Genomic DNA, 17,957 nt, shown 5'->3' with positions numbered 1-17,957 from the left:
AATTTAATTATAAATTACTAGTTTATTTGTACAACCATTTCTTTTATTCAGTGTATTCTTTCTTGTATTTCTTTTTATTTTTCATGGATGATCTAGAATCATTTTTTCGTAAAACAAATTATATGGCTAAACTTTGAAGGTTTATATGTTCTGAAATGTTTAATTTTGCCTTCATACTTGAGTAATAATTTGATTACTCAATTTATTGAGAAATAGATTCCTATGAAAATCATTTTGCTGAAAACATAGAAAACATCCATGTCACAGATGAGAAGTCTGATGCCAATTTCTAGGATAAAAAAGCTATGTAGGACATTGCTATGACATTATAGAGTGAAAATTTATAAAGAAAAAAAAGTTGCAAAGCAACATTTGTAGCATACCTTGCTTATACGTATGTAGCTATCCATAGAGAGAGAGGTCTTAAAGGGTATTTACTAACTATTGTCAGTAGTGATTGTTCTGGTTATCTAGTACCATATAATAAATTGCCCCAAAAGTTAGTGATGGAAAATAGCAACCATTTTATTGTGTCCATGGATTCTGTCCTTTGAAAATTCATACGGGAGACATCAGTGATGGCTAGGCCCTCAGATGGGAAGGCTTGAATGGTCACTCCCATGTCTGATGCCTCAGCTGGGATGGCTGAAGGATGGGCTCAACTAGGACTGTCATCCTGTGTGCCTGCGTGTGTCCTGTTCGGATGGTGGTTTTCTGACAGTTGATCATGGAGGTTCAGGATTCCGAATGCAAGTGTTCAGTGGTGAAGCTGCATTGGCCTTCTGTGACTCAGCCCCAGAAGTCACATGGTGTCATTTCACTATACTCTATTAATTAAAGCAGTCGCAACCTACCCAGCACCAAGGGGAGTGGACATAAACCCTACTTGCTGTAGGGAAGAAGGTCAGGGAATTTGAGGCTATGTTTTAAAACCATCATGGTATTGTCATGGACACGAGTGTTGGCTGTATGATGACAGGTTTTTTTAATCTCTTCTGTTCACTGTGGATCCCCACAAGAGTGCCTGGTACACAGTAATGTTTGATAAATAGCATTGAATGAATGAGTTATGGGGTTTCTGCTCTCCTAATATTTTTCTATACTGTATGACTTTTTCACAGTAAGCATATATTATTTTTATAAATAAAAAGCAAATAAAAGGTATATATTATATTAATGTTTTAATTTTTTTCATTATATCCTAGATATTTAAATGACTTCTATGAGTTGGAGCTACAGCATGGTTCTGGTGTTGTGGGTTGGAGCATTCCAGTGACTAAAGGGATTGTGCCTTCTCCAAGAGAATCCCACACAGCTGTTATATATTGCAAAAGAGATTCTGGAAGTCCTAAAATGTATGTTTTTGGTGGAATGTGTGGAGCTCGCCTGGATGATCTATGGCAACTTGACTTAGGTGAGCTTAAGTTGATTCAGGCTTAGAAATTCATTATGATTGATAAAGGCAAATATAAAAATTTCCTTGAAAAATATTTTTATTACAGTATTGAGTTGTACTTAGATTTAATATGAATGATTGCTGATGAGTCAAGTTGAACAAATGAATGTTTGATTTATGATAGTGACACTCCTGGGCTCCCTATAAGTAGAATCACCGTATGTTCTGGTTTGCCTTTAATGGTCCTGTTTTATGCTTATTGTCCCATGTAATTATCAGTAGTACCTCCTTTCACTCTGTAAAGTGTCCCAGTTGAGGATGATTGAATTTCTGTGGTTACCCTGTCTATAGTAAACGTGGCATTAGTAATGGTACAGCTGGTCGATAAAAAAAACCCTTGCATAGCTATTTTAAGGTACTGTAGGAATGAATATTTGGAAGATGCATGTGCTGTCACTTCTGAGTGTCTTCTGCACTATGTGCTCTTACTTAAAATGTTAAAAACCTTAATCTAGTCTTAATTCAAAATTGTTTGCACCCTAAATACACCTCTCCATTGCAAATACTAACATTCAAGTGTAAATAGATTGCTGTGATTGACAATTTGTGTCAGTTGGAAATGTTTAAGATGAAATTCAAATAATGGTTTTGAAACATTTTAGCTTCATTTTGGTAGGTCCCTTTTTAAAAAAATTTCTGAAAGTTGAGATAATTCTCTATTATTAGATTAAGTTGCTAATATACTTGTTTTTATTTTTAGAAACTATGTCATGGTCAAAACCAGAAACTAAAGGGACAGTGCCACTTCCACGAAGCCTTCATACAGCCAGTGTTATAGGAAATAAGTATGGTGTTATTTTGTATTTTGGTCTTTTTTTCTTTTTAACAAACTTAAGAAAGATATGTACAAAGAAGAGTGATGCTGCTAGTTTCTTGAAGATGATTTGATAATGCTTGCTTGCACTTACTGAAACCAAAATAATATGTGCACAGGTGCTAAAATACCATGCATTTTCTTGTCACACTCTTTCTTCTGCTTCTTTGTATTCCTTACCTCATGCACAGAGTAGGTATTACATAAGGGTAAGGCAGGGTGATGTCAAACTTATCTGTCCTCCATCAATAGATTTGACACATGTAACTCATTGTTTCTTCTTACACATTTTTGGTAGTGCTTGATTCATACTCAGGTGTATATTTAGCTTCTGTGTTCAATGATTATACTTGAGATGGCATTATGGATAGAAGGTGGACTCTGTAACCAGATTACCTGAATTCAGGTCTCAGCCTGGATACTTGTACTGTCTGTTCAGGGGCAAAGAAACTTAGTCTCTCTGTACTTCAGATTACTCGAGTATCAGTCAGTTCAGTTCAGTCTCTCAGTCATTTCCGACTCTTTGTGACCCCATGGACTGCAGCACACCAGGCCTCCCTGTCCATCACCAACTCCCAGAGTTTACTCAGACTCATGTCCATTGAGTCAGTAATGCCATCCAACCATCTCATCCTCTGTCATCCCCTTCTCATCCTGCCTTCAATCTTACCCAGCATCAGGGTCTTTTCAAATGAGTCAGCTCTTCGCATCAGGTGGCCAAAGTATTGGAATTTAAGCTTCAGCATCAGTCCTTCCAATGAATATTCAGGACCAGTTTCTTTTAGGATGGACTGGTTGGATCTCCTTGCAGTCCAAAGGACTCTCAAGAGTCTTCTCTAACACCACAGTTCAAAGCATCAATTCTTTGGTGCTCAGCTTTCTTTATAGTCCAACTCTCACATCCATACATGACCACTGGAAAAACCATAGCCTTGACTAGACAGACCTTTGTTGGCAAAGTAATGTCTCTGCTTTTGAATATGCTGTCTAAGTTGGTCATAACTTTCCTTCCAAGGAGTGAGCATCTTCTAATTTCATGGCTGCAGTCACCATCTGCAGTGATTTTGGAGCCCCAAAAAATAAAGTCAGCCACTGTTTCCACTGTTTCCCCATCTATTTGCCATGAAGTTATGGGACCAGATGCCATGATCTTTGTTTTATGAATGTTGAGCTTTAAACCAACTCAAGTATAAAATGGGGATAACAGTAAAACCTCCTTCACAAGGCTCCCATGAGGACTGAATGAATCAGTACATGCAAAATGCTTCCAACAGTGCCGGGTACATAAAGATGACAGTTAATCCTTCAAGGTTAACTGTCATCAACAAGTTCCCTTTTTTATGCAACACTGAGCCAGGATTAGGAATATTGTTTCAAGTAGAATTTAAGTAAGTACTTATCTCTGTAGAGACTTTATCTTAAAGGTAATCTTTTAGGAGACAACAGTTATAATTTAGAACCTCATTAGTTCTTCTCAAAAATAACCATAAGCAAAATCTAATAAGATATTCATTTTTTTAAACAGCAGAACTCTTTTATAAAATGTGGTTTTCTATTGGAACTATAATATAGAAAACAGATCTTAAAAAACAGAGCTTCTCTGGTTGGCGTGAGGCTACATGGCCTAATCTCTGCCTGATGAGCCTTACCTTTTCAGTAACCACTGGGCATGTCTCAAGAACCTTTAGGGCTCTGAGGAACATAGTTTAATGTTTTTTATTTGATGATATCAGTGACCAAAGTTATATGAAACTGAATTCTCTTTGGTTACTATACACATCAATTCTAAATTTGACTTTCAATGTCATGCTTCTGGCTGAGGTACCCCTTAGTATATTGCATACAATATTGATTTTTAAATGTGTATAATTGAAATATTTCCTACTTTAAATAACTGGCCAGAGAGCAATTATTTTGATTCTGTATGGCTTCATAAAATTATAAACTCTAGAATGAAGACTACTTTATTCATTATCGTATTTGCATTTCCTTGACAGTGATAAGTGATTTTAAAAAGAAAACCAGCTCCTTTATGTTTTCCTTTTGTTGTTCAGGATGTACATCTTTGGTGGATGGGTTCCACATAAGGGGGAGAATATTGAGACTTCACCTCATGATTGTGAATGGAGGTGTACCAGTTCATTTTCTTACCTGAATCTTGGTGAGTCTTTTAAGAATTATTTACTAAAATAAAATTTATTAATAAAATAATTTTTATTATTTTGTCATTTAAGAGAAGTTGATCAGTCATGGATATTTCTATGTTTAGATACAGCAGAATGGACAACCCTAGTATCAGATTCTCAGGAAGATAAAAAAAATTCAAGACCAAGACCCAGAGCTGGACACTGTGCTGTTGCAATTGGCACTCGATTATATTTTTGGAGTGGAAGAGACGGCTACAAAAAAGCACTGAATAGTCAAGTTTGCTGCAAGGATCTTTGGTATCTTGATACTGGTAGGTAAGAGTATTTAACAAACAAAGTTTTTCCTTAGATAAATAATCAAGTAATGTCTATCTTTTGAGCTTGCTATCATGTCACTACCTCTCTTTTTCATAATTAAAAATGAATGGAAGAAATTATATGTATAGATATTTTCCGTTCTAGAGGAGTTTCTTAATTTCCCTGTCCTTGAGTTTAGAGTGAATTTAGTGACTCCCATCCGAAGAGTAGAGTATGGAAAGAGAAAACTAGTAGCTTTGCAGTGTAGAAACTTGGCAAGCATCACCTTAAGTAATCAAGGTCAGTATCACTAGTGATAAGATGTGTTGGTATCAGTTAGTCCCTGCCTACCATATCATGTGATAAGAAGATACTTCACCTCTGTGGTACTTTTCCCCAAAATGCATAATACCGTTCTAAATATAAGAACATATCAGACAAATCCAAACTGAGGGACATTCTAGATGTTTTACAGGATATGTGAACAATATTCTTCAAAAGTTTAAAGTGATGAAAAACAAGGAAAGACTAAGAAATAGTCACAGATTAGAGGAAACTAAGGAGATATGATGACTAAATATAAGGTGATATCCTGGAACAAAAACCATTTGTTGAAAAAGTGGTAAAACCTGAATAGTCTGTAGTTTGGTTAATAAATAGTGTTGTTGTTTAGTTATTCAGTTGTGTCCAGCTCTTTTGTAACCACATGGACTGTGTAGCCTGCCAGGTTCCTCTGTCCATGGGATTTCCCAGGCAAGAATACTGGAGTGGGATGCCATTTCCTTCTCCAGGGGGTCTTCCTGACCCAGGGATTGAACCTGTGTCTTCTATATTGGCATGTAGATTCACCACTGAACCACAAGGGAAGCCTTGATAAATACTGTTATTCCAGAGTTCATTTCTTAGTTTTAACAAGTGTATTAGCATTAGGAAATTATGAGTAAAAGGTATATGGGAACTCTGCAATTCTTCTATAAATCTAAAATTATTCCAAAATAAAAAGTTTTTTTAGGAAGTATTATAATAAAAAACAATTTTTAGTATAGAACTCACATCCATTTTTCCATAAATATTTATTGATTTATTGGTTGACAGCTGTGAATAGGAACTGTTCTAAATGCTGAGAATAAATCAGTGAATAAGACTGATAACGTCTGTCCTCTCAAAGAACTTATATTCTATAAGAGAGTGTGAGGACAGAAGGTTGATGGGCAGTTATCAGACAAATAAACAAAAAAATTTAGTTTTGGGTAAGTATCTGAAGACAGTAAAATAGAACAATAAGATAGTATTGGGAGGTACTAGGAATGGGGTGAAGTGGGGTGGCTACTGGGGAATGGGTAGTCAGGAAAGGGTGAACTGGCATTTGAGATGTAATCCAAATGAAGAGGGCATGACAACCCATTCCAGTATTCTTGCCTGGAGAATCCCATGGACAGAGAAGCCTGGCGGTCTATAGTCTATAGGGTTGAAAAGAGTCGGACATGACTGAAGTGATTTAGCACAGCACAGCACCAAATGATGAGAGAGTGCTATCCATGTAAAAAGCCAGGGGGTGGGATGGGGAGGGGACACTACAGGAAGAATGAAAAGCAAGTATGAGGGCCCTGAGATGGGAATACCTGGCATGTTTGGCACCAGATCTGAGCTGAGTAAAAGAGTGTAGGCATGGAGATTAGAGTGATGACCACAGGGCAGATCATGTAGGACCTGGAACATCATGGTCAAGATTGCTTTGTTTTTAAAATACAATGGTAGAGGGATTTATTAGTTTGGAGGAGAGATGTGTCATGATCTGATATATATTTTGGAATTGTCAATGAACTTGTGTGGAAAATAAATTGTAGGGGGCAAAAGTAGACACAGAGAGACAAAAAGAGGCTTTTGCAGTTGTCAAAGAAATCTTCGACTCTAGAGGTGGAGAGAGTGGAGAAGTTTGAAATGTATTTTACACTTCTTGTTAACAGAACTGACTGATGAGTTGGTGTAGCAGTTGACAGAAAGATGAAAAAACAATGAAGTTTTTACCTTGAATAATGTGGCGTTATTTCCATTTACTGAGATGGGAAAGATTGTGGAGAAAACAGGCCTGTGGAGAAAATGAAAAGTTCCATTTAAACCTTGCTAAGTTTGAAATAAGGAGATCAGTTAAGCAGTTGAGGGAATAAAGAAATCTGGAAGGCAGTAGAAAAATCAGATCTGGAGACATAATATGTGTTGTTTTATGAGAAAAGCAGTTATAAAACATACCTATGATTCCAGTTTTTCTTTTAAGTGTATAAACAGGAAAATCTGTAAGGGTATACTGTGTACCAAAGTAATAATAGCTAAGAGGTGAGATTATACATTTTTTAAAAAGGTTTTCTCTCTTATCTGTATTTTCTACAGTAGCATGTGTTGCTTTTATAATGTAGAAAGTTTAATTTTAAAATTAAGATTTAAAAATTTTTCAAGATACTTGAAAAAGTAATAAATGGAACAATTAAGTTAGAGGCTAAATGCTTTCTATGCAAAAAGTAGAAAAATGAACATATTAGGCTAGGAGTTAGGAAAAAAATACAGAAAATTGAACTTATGATTCATCTTTGAAGTTGGGAATTATGAGCTGATGTCTAAGGATAAGATTCTAATCAGTCTCTGAGATTAAAATAAAAATGTGCACATATAAATTTTTTCCAGTAGCAACTATGTTACTTTAACAAGATTATCGAAGAGATCTGAGACTTTTAAAAGATTAAAAATCACTGTCTCTGAATGGCCAGTTTTTCATAAACCTTTCCATAAAAGGCTATAGACAGGAATATCTGTCTAAAAGTAATCATGGCCACTATCATGAAGATAAAATTTAGATTTTGCTTTTTCTCTTGCTAACTTGGCATCAGTTTGGGTAGGGGAGGGATATAAAGATTCTTCATCTTGCCTTTTTTTTAAACTTTTAGTTAAGTTTTGTGCACTTAAGAACATATAAAGATTAATATACTTCCATAAGGTGTTTTAAAAAATGAAAAACAGCAGTCTTTTGCTCCCACTTTCCTCCCATCGTACTTGTTTCACAAGCATGTGCTTTCAGCTTTGTTAAACAGTTCCTATGGTATTTACCTTCATAGCTCCATATGACATGAATATATTACTCTTTTTTCAGTTTAGTCATAATATGCTCATTTTTCAAACTGTGGAAGTCATGGAAGTCAAGGATTTCTCACTTCTTCCCACCACTCCTTACCTCTCTCCTATGCACCTTTTCTAACCCCTACTCTCTCAGTCTGACTGATTATGATTACACCATCATTTTGTTAGATGAGAGTTCAGTGTTTTACATTCAGTTCAGTTCAGTCCAGTTCACTTGCTCAGTCATGTCTGACTCTTTGAGACCCCATGAACTGCAGCATGCCAGGCCTCCCTGTCCATCACCAACTCCCAGAGTATACCCAAACGCATGTCCATTGAGTTGATGATGCCATCCAACCATCTCATCCTCTGTCGTCCCCTTTTCCTCCTGCCCTCAATCTTTCCCAGCATCAGGGTCTTTTCAAATGAGTCAGCTCTTCCCATCAGGTGGCCAAGGTCTTGGAGTTTCAGCTTCAACATCAGTCCTTCCAATGAACACCCAGGACTGATCTCCTTTAGGATGGACCGGTTGGACCTCCTTGCAGTCCAAGGGATTCTCAAGAGTCTTCTCCAACACCACAGTTCAAAAGCATCAATTCTTGAGCGCTGAGCTCTCTTTATAGTCCAACTCTCACATACATACATGACCACTGGAAAAACCATAGCCTTGACTAGACAGACCTTTAACCATATAAACATATTCACAGGTAAGCTATGTAGAATACCTAGAGAGGTGATTATCTCTCTTGTACAACTTCTTCATTTGCTTTGGATTAGTAATGGTCACCTTGTTTTAGATTTGTATATATTTACCACTAATTCAGTCTATGCTCTCTTGTTTAAATCTTCTCTCATTATGGTTAGATGCATCAGATATTCTATCAGATTTCCTCACCTTGAAGAAATTTCTCTTCCTCCAATCTGGGATGTAAAGGGTATATTGGAACTCTGCCTTCTACAGATTGAACACACCTATCCTCTTAGAGTTTCCCTTCATCATCTTCCTGAGGATGTCTTTGGCCTGTCACCTGTGCTGGATTCCCTGCTTCCTGGATCTCTTATTTTCCCCTTTCTTAGTTTACTTCCTCATTTTTTGTAGAACACATCCCAGGAAAAGGGTGCATAGGTGATATATTTATTTTGAGATTTTGCATTGTTTGAAAATACATTCAGTATTCCTTCCCACCAAATTGGCAGTTTGAGTGGAAATAGAGTTGTATATTGGAAGTCATTATCCTTCAGAATTTTGGAAGCTGGGGAAAATATTTTTCGAAAGGTGTTATATTGTATTCAAACGTCTGGTGTTTTTGTTGAGAAATCTAAACCACTTCTGATTTTTGGTCCTTTTAAATGTGAACTTCCCCCTCATGCTTAATAGCTTTTAGGATTTTTCCTTGTCACTACTGTTCTTAAATTTTATGATATGTGTTGTGTGTCTTGTTGTGTGTCTTTTTTTAATTCCTTGTGTTGAGTACTCAGTGAGTCCATTCAGTCTGGAAGCTCATGCTCTTCAGTTGTAGGAATTTTCTTGATTTATTTCACTGATTTACACCCTGCTGTTTTCTCTATTTTTCTTCATGTAACTTCTGTTATGTGGGTGGTGTATCTTCTGGACTTGTCTATTTGTCTGCTTTTTCTTAGGTATGGGTTGCCTTACTTTGAGAAACATAAATAAACTGAGTTGTGAATAGGATCATGGAGGAATTTACATGGGAGTAGTTGAAGGAACTTGGCTTAATTATCCTCTAAAATAGGATCATAAGACTTTTTTTGGTAAAGACCCAGAGGGTAGATATTTTAAGTTTTGCGCGCCATATGATCTCTATTATCGAAGTTACTCAGTCATGTCCGACTCTTTGCGACCCTGTGGACTGTAGCCCACCAAGCTCCTCCATCCATGGGATTCTCCAGGCAAGAATACTGGAGTGGGTTGCCATTTCCTTCTCCAGGGGATCTTCCCGACCCAGGGATTGAACCCAGGTCTCCCACATTGCAGGCAGACGCTTTAACCTCTGAGCCACCAGGGAAGCCCACATGATCTCTATTACAACTACTCAACTCTACTGGTGTAGCATAAAAGGAGTCATGTTGTTGTTTAGTTGTTTAATTCTGTCTGACTCTTTTGCAACCCCATGGACTGTTGCCCTCCAGTCTCCTCTGTCCGTGGGATTTCCCAGGCAAGAATACTGGAGTGGACTGTCATTTCCTTCTCCAGGGGATCTTCCCTACCCTTACCCTTCCCTTCCCTTCAAACCCACAGGGAAGCCCAAAAACTGGACTCATAAACAATGCATAAACAAATGAACATAGGTGTATTTCAGTAAAACTTTATTTACAAAAGTAGGCATAAACTGGATCTGGCCCATGAGCCATAGTTTGTTTTTGCTGACCCCTATTCTAAAAGATACAAAGAGATAGATATTAGACTTGTTAACTTACAGATTTTGGCTCAGTGAACTGAAACTGTTAGGCGTTCAGTTGTGTCCAGCTCTCTTTGTGACTGCATGAACTGTGGCCCATCAGGCTTCTCTGTCCATGGAATTCTCCAGGCAAGAATACTGGAGTGGGTTGCCATTTCCTTCCCCAGGGGATCTTCCCAACCCAGGAATCAAACCTGAGTCTTCCACTGCAGGAAGAATCTGCAGGCAGATTCTTTGCCCTCTGAGCCACCAAGGAATTTCAACTCACTAGATGAATAGATTTTCCTTATGTAACTGTCTAGAGATGGAATATACTGCTCTGGGATTTGTGAGTTCCCTAATTTGGTAGGTAAGCAAAAAGAAAACTGGAATATTGTAGAAGTAATTTTAGGTACTTTTTTCCAGTTCTAAGAGTCCATGATTGTAACTTGTTTTAGAAATGTTGGTAATATTTTATGCCAAAATAATTACCTGTTTTGAGTAGTACAAGTTTTGATAAGAAGGTATTAACTTCAAAGAAGTTATGTTTTTCCAAAATATCAGCTCTAAATCATATTTGCTAACATTAACAGTATTTCTAACATGTATTCTTTTGGCTTAAAATTGGCTCATAATAACAAGTGGTGCTGGGAAATCTGGTCAACCACTTGTAAAAGAATGAAACTAGAACACTTTCTAACACCATACACAAAAATAAACTCAAAATGGATTAAAGATCTAAACGTAAGACCAGAAACTATAAAACTCCTAGAGGAGAACATAGGCAAAACACACTCTGACATACATCACAGCAGGATCCTCTATGACCCACCTCCCAGAATATTGGAAATAAAAGCAAAAATAAAAAAATGGGACCTAATTAACCTTAAAAGCTTCTGCACATCAAAGGAAACTATTAGCAAGGTGAAAAGACAGCCTTCAGAATGGGAGAAGATAATAGCAAATGAAGCAACTGACAAACAACTAATCTCGAGAATATACAAGCAACTCCTACAGCTCAACTCCAGAAAAATAAATGACCCAATCAAAAAATGGGCCAAAGAACTAAATAGACATTTCTCCAAAGAAGACATACAGATGGCTAACAAACACATGAAAAGATGCTCAACATCACTCATTATCAGAGAAATGCAAATCAAAACCACTATGAGGTACCATTTCACACCAGTCAGAATGGCTGCGATCCAAAAGTTACAAGTAATAAATGCTGGAGAGGGTGTGGAGAAAAGGGAACCCTCTTACACTGTTGGTGGGAATGCAAACTAGTACAGCCACTATGGAGAACAGTGTGGAGATTCCTTAAAAACTGGAAATAGAACTGCCTTATGATCCAGCAATTCCACTGCTGGGCATACACACTGAGGAAACCAGAAGGGAAAGAGACACGTGTACCCCAATGTTCATCGCAGCACTGTTTATAACAGCCAGGACATGGAAGCAACCTAGATGTCCATCAGCAGATGAATGGATAAGAAAGCTGTGGTACATATACACAATGGAGTATTACTCAGCCATTAAAAAGAATACATTTGAATCCGTTCTAATGAGGTGGATGAAACTGGAGCCTATTATACAGAGTGAAGTAAGCCAGAAAGAAAAACACCAATACAGTATACTAACACATATATATGGAATTTAGAAAGATGGTAACAATAACCCTGTGTACGAGACAGCAAAAGAGACACTGATGTATAGAACAGTCTTATGGACTCTGTGAGAGAGGGAGAGGGTGGGATGATTTGGGAGAATGGCATTGAAACATGTAAAATATCATGTATGAAACAAGTTGCCAGTCCAGGTTCGATGCACGATACTGGATGCTTGGGGCTGGTGCACTGGGACGACCCAGAGGGATGGAATGGGGAGGGAGGAGGGAGGAGGGTTCAGGATGGGGAACACATGTATACCTGTGGCGGATTCATTTTGATATTTGGCAAAACTAATACAATTATGTAAAGTTTAAAAATAAAATAAAATAAAAAAATTTAAAAAAAAATTGGCTCATAAAATTAAAAGCTCCTGAAGAGGGTAAAATATTTATAGCTATAACTGTCAAGTACTTGGTTTTCCCCCCTCTTCTAGGATTAAATTTTTTTTTTTTAATTTGGTGACTCAGCTTAGACCTGGATTATTTTGTTTATAGTTTTATTTGCATAAGTAATTAGATAAATACATTGAATCAGAACTCTAAATTATTTTCATTTGACCTGCTATAGCTTTGCTTATCTGAGTAAATTTTTTCCCTCTTAGTGAACAGATGAAATATTCATTGCTTTTATTGTTTTCAGAATTCCAGGTCTGTACAAACTATATAGAGAAACTGTTGATACATTTGAAACTTAAATACTTAATCCAGTTTTGTTCTTTAGAGAAACCACCGGCACCATCACAAGTACAACTGATCAAAGCCACTACCAATTCTTTTCATGTCAAATGGGATGAAGTGCCTACAGTCGAGGGCTATCTTTTGCAGTTGAATACAGACTTGCCATACCAAGCTGCATCATCAGATTCTTCAGCATCACCAAATATGCAAGGTAGTATAATTTTCACACTTAGAGCATGTATGCTCATATGCTTTATGAAAAAAAGATAACTATAGAAAAGCTTGTGATTACATCTGGTTTAAGAAATGTTATGCTATGATGTTTCCTACCTGGTAAATCAAATATGTTTCAACTCTGAAACTTGGCTGTATTACCATCATGGTATAGTAGAACACATACATATGTAGGGTAGAATGTTTTTTTTGTAGTTCATTTTGATGTGCTTTCTTAATTTGACATGATACTTGTTTAATTAGTTTTTGTAAATATTTCAGCTTTCAAAAATATTTTTAACTAACAGGCATTTGGAAAGTAAAAGCAAATTTAATATTACATGTTCTTCCAAAAAGGATTTAAATCAACTATTAAGCAGACTATTAAGAAAACAGATAAACTTTGATAGTTACTACTTTTTAAACCTTTAATATGTAACTTTTAAAAATATTTGATTGTAACATATTTTCTTGGAAGTTTATTTATAGCATATCAGTCTGAACTTTCCTATTCCTACAGGAGTCAGGATGGACCCTCACAGACAAGGCAGTAATAGCATCATTCCTAACAGTGTAAGTTGAAAAAATGTGTAATGGTAAATGAATGTTTATGGTTATAGTGCCAGTTTTTATTAATATTTTATATTACCTTAGGATAGGGAGTCTCAACCATGGCTGTACATCACATTCACCTCTGAGATGAAAAACAAACAAACAAACACAGGTTCCCATGCCTTTCCCCAGATCCAGTGAAACAGAATCTTTAAGATGATGAACAGGTAACTGTTTTTAAGGAAAGCTCTGCATATCATTGTGACAGTAGCCTGAATTAAGAACCCTTCACTGGGAGATTGAAGTCTCATTCTCATTGCACATAGTATCAGAGGCTAATATACACACAAGCATACACACCATATATATTTTAAAAAATAAATTTAGGTGGTACTACAAGGTTTATAATGAAGAGCAACAGTCCCCTACTCTGTTCCTATTTGCTCTTGATCCTGCCTCTCTAGAAACTACTACTTTCAAGTATTTTATCTTTCTTCTGTATCCCCCTTTGTGCGTATAAATAAAATCCTTGTGCTGCCACTTCCTGACTTTCTAGTTTTAGATCAATTGTCTTCAATAATGGAAGATGAAGATTTTTTTGGTCTCTTAAAATATTGCTGTTTCCTCCCCTTTCTCTTCACATGCACTTATAATATTTTTAGTTGAATCATTATGTGATATTCACATTGTGATGATGACACTCAGAGCTGAGCCCTGCAATGTGCTATGGACATTGTTCCTTTTTCATGTAATTTTTTGTTTTTCTTGGCATTGTTAACTGCCTTACTTTTTCATTTGCTTGATTTTCTTCTTGCCTATCATTAATTCATACTCTGATTTTCCAATAAAATAATAAAACTCAAAATATTCGAACATATAGTTTCTTTTTTCTTTCTTTACCACCCCTCTGCCCCCATAACCATCCCTACAGAAACCTCTGTCTTGATGCTCTAGTTTGTACTAATTCTTCTCTAAGTCTGCTACTCAGCTGTAATCTTAAAACTTCCATTTGTTTCTTTTTTAAAAAACAAATTTTATTTATTTTTTAATTTTTGGCTGTGCTAGGTCTTCTTTGCTGCATGTAGCCTTTCTCTAGTTGTGGCTAGTAAGGGCTACTCTCTAGTTGTGGTGCATGGGCTCTTTTTCCTCTCCCCTTTTTTCTTATTTTTTAATTGGAGGAAAATTTCTTTACAATGTGTTGGTTTCTGCTGTACAACAGTGTGAATTAGTCATAAAGAATTTGCCTGCCAATGTAGGGGACATGGGTTCAATCCCTGGTCTGGGAAGATTCCACACGCTGCAGGGCGATTAAGCCTGTGCACCACAGCTACCAAAGCCTGCGCTCCGCAGAGCCAGTGCTCCTCAACAAGAGAAGCCACGGCAGTCGCTGTGGCACACGGGCTTACTTATTCCACAGCATGTGGAATCTGCCCAGACCAGAGACTGAATCCATGTCCCCTGCAGACAACTTCCTAACCACTGGGCCACCAGGGAAGTCCCCATTTGTTTTTTATTGTAAGCTTCTTTTATCTCTTTTCTGTGTTGGAGCCTATGTTTCTTGATCTCATGTCATTCTCTTTTTTTGATATTCTCCAATAGTTTCCTGAGAAAGGGAGTATGAATGGTAAACTTTTTAAGATCTTCCATATCTGAAAATGCCTCTTCTCTGTTTACATTTGGTTGGTAGTTTGGCTGTGTTATAGAATTCTATATTGGAAATGTTTTCCTGAGAAACTGAAAGGCATTTTTCTACTGTCTTGTAGCATTCAGTGATGCTGTTAAGAAGTCAGATGCCACTTGGATTCCTGATCATTTACATGAGACCTAATTGTTTCATTTTAATCCCCAGTTCTCAGAAATTTCAACAAGGATGTACCTTACAGTGTATGTCTTTGCTTTATTCACTGTGCTGTCCCTTCAGTGGCCTGTGTCATTCTGGGAACTCAGGGCTTTCATTACTGATTATTTCTTCTTTCCACATTCTCTTTTTTTTGTTACTCCTGTTATTGAATGATGGTACTCCTGAACTAATCCTCTGATTTAACTTTTTATTTTCTATCTTTTCTTCTGTCTGGTCTGCTTTCTAAAAAGTTTCTTCATTTGTATTATAAATCTCTTATTCAATTTTTAAATATATTCAGCCACGTAGTTACTCTCTAAAAGCCTGATCCTACTCTTTCTTGTATGGCATTTTATTTTTGCTTCAAAAATATAATATCTCTCTTATCTCTTCAAGAATTATGCTTTTTTAAAAAAAAGTTGAGTTATATTTTGATCTCAGCATTATTTCTTTTTTTCAAGCTCCCTTTAATAAAAGTTGGTCTTGGACTTCCGTATTAGAGCCTGTCAACAAATGTCTGGTGATGCTTAGTATCCTTTCATGTTTAAAGTGAGGCATTAAAAAGGAGCTTGGAGGCTGTCTTAGTCCATTTGGCCTGCTCTAGCAAAATACCATAGCCTAGATGGCTTATAAACAAGAGAAATTTATTTCCTGCATTTCTGGAGTCTGGAAGTCCAAGATCAGGGCGCCTGTATGGTCGAGTTCTGGTAAGGAACCTCTGCAGGGTTGCACACTGCTAACTTATCATTGTATCCTCACATGGTGGAAGGAACAACTGATCTTTCTTGGCCACTTTTATAAGGGCACTAGTCACAGCCCAAAGGTGCTGCTTTCTGATACCATTACCTTGGGGGTTAGATTCAACATATAATTGCAGAGGACACAAATATTCAGACCATAGTGGCTCTATGCATATGGGCATGTTTGGTTAGTAGACCTTAATGAGGGTTTCTGAGTGAGAATCCACAAATACTAGTATCTTTTCTCTTGGACCAATGGGTTTCCTCTGAGACTTCTCCAGCCTCTTGCTTATGGGTTTTAAGCCTGGAGCTTAATGCAGGGTAAGCGGTATCTCTCTGTTCAGTGTACAGACTTAATCCCCATTTTCAGTAGGTTGCCTGTTCTCCAACCTCACCAGAGAGATACTGTACCACAGTCCAGAGCCTCCCATTTCAATCTTTGTGCCGTCCTTCCTTCTTCAGTTAGAATGGAGGTGTGGAATTTGTTTGCCTTTGTATACTGGAAGAGCAGAACTGGGGCTACAACCACTTTTTTTTTTTAAGTTTTAAATTTATTTTTTAATTGAAGGATAATTGCTTTATAGAATTGTGTTGGTTTCTCCCAAACATCAGCGTGAATCAGCCATAGGTATACATATGTCACCTCCCTCTTGAATCTCCTTCCCACCTCCCTCCCCATACAACCACTGTTTATATAGTCTTCCATACAATGGTCCTCTGGTGTTTATTTGCACTCTGTACTTCAGCCTCCAAAGAACCTGATGCCTCCAATTTCCAAGCCTTTCTGGGCTCTTTAGCAAAAATGGTTCACCTGTCCATGACTTTCCACCTAGGCTCTTAGCTTCAGCCTTTTCTGCTTTATAAAGGCATGCCTCATTTTTTGCACTTCACTCTCAGATAGTATGACATGGGGAGTTCATAGTGAAATAAACTTGAGGTCAAATTCTTGCTTTGCTGCTTGCTGGCTACTTGATCATGGGTATGTTATCTAAGATCTCTGAGTCTCATTATTTTCCATCTATAAGCTAGGGTGATATTATCCAATTTATAGAATTCTTGTGAAAATTAAGTGAGATTCAGACTTTATAAATATGTATCATGGAGCCTATCAAGTAGTATAATGGTCCCTAATGGTTGTGGATATCATCATCATCATTTATTAACACTAGCATAATCACCATCAGTTAGAATGGAGGTGGAGTGTGTATTGGGTTTCCCTGGTAGCTCAGCTGGTAAAGAATCTGCCTGCAAAGCAGGAGACCCTGGTTCAATATGTGAGTCGGGAAGATCCCCTGGAGAAAGGAATGGCTACTCACTCCAGTATTCTGCCTGGAGAAGCCCCATGGCCAGAGGGGCCTGGTGGGCTACAGTCCATGCGGTTGCAAAGAGTCAGATATGACTGAACGACTGAACCCAGCACAGCGGGCATATTATGAACAAGTATCCTTTGAGCCATGAGAAATTATAATTGAGTATAGTTCTAATTGACATTAAAGATGGAAACAGAAAAGTAACAAAAAACAGATAACTAAAAAGAGGCAGGCAATATTGGGGTATTTGAATGAAGCCAGATCACTTTTATGGTTCAGCAGACCTATAGTTATTGCTATATAATAACTGATATTTACATTGGTGATTTGAATTACCAAAAGGTTTAAATGTGTTTATTATAGTATCTTTAAGAAAATAAACAGGTGATTAGGAAGATTGCTATCTAAAATGTTTAATGGTGAAGAATATTGATATATGTATGTATTAAATCTTGATGCCTATATGGAAAACTCAGTCATACAAAATAATTCGTATGCTTGAAGATTTCATGTAACAGATTTTTCTTTTAGGATTCAAAAGATCTTTAGTAAGGGCTTCCCAGGTGGTGCTGCTGCTGCTGCTGCTAAGTCACTTCAGTCGTGTCCGACTCTGTGTGACCCCATAGATGGCAGCCCACCAGGCTCCCCTGTCCCTGGGATTCTCCAGGCAAGAACACTGGAGTGGGTTGCCATTTCCTTATCCACCCAGGTGGTGCTATAGTTGTGAAGAATCT

The 17,957-nt window shown here is 37.2% G+C and overlaps 1 protein-coding gene across 3 annotated transcripts in view; it reads left to right on the top strand.

Moving 5' to 3' along the window:
* HCFC2 (host cell factor C2) overlaps positions 1 to 17,957 on the top strand; it is a 51,414-nt gene that overhangs the window by 13,010 nt on the left and 20,447 nt on the right. For all 3 annotated transcript variants that reach the window (XM_025283609.2, XM_006077207.4, XM_044941413.2), the window contains exons 4-9: positions 1,206 to 1,414; positions 2,157 to 2,241; positions 4,325 to 4,431; positions 4,540 to 4,728; positions 12,612 to 12,779; positions 13,302 to 13,354. In XM_025283609.2, coding sequence (XP_025139394.1) covers positions 1,206 to 1,414; positions 2,157 to 2,241; positions 4,325 to 4,431; positions 4,540 to 4,728; positions 12,612 to 12,779; positions 13,302 to 13,354 — 811 coding nt within the window. The remainder of the gene's footprint in view (positions 1 to 1,205; positions 1,415 to 2,156; positions 2,242 to 4,324; positions 4,432 to 4,539; positions 4,729 to 12,611; positions 12,780 to 13,301; positions 13,355 to 17,957) is intronic.

The sequence above is a fragment of the Bubalus bubalis genome, chromosome 4 (genome assembly GCF_019923935.1).
Source record: "Bubalus bubalis isolate 160015118507 breed Murrah chromosome 4, NDDB_SH_1, whole genome shotgun sequence".
Taxonomy (NCBI): domain Eukaryota; kingdom Metazoa; phylum Chordata; class Mammalia; order Artiodactyla; family Bovidae; genus Bubalus; species Bubalus bubalis.
This window is presented reverse-complemented; position numbering and strand designations above follow the sequence as displayed.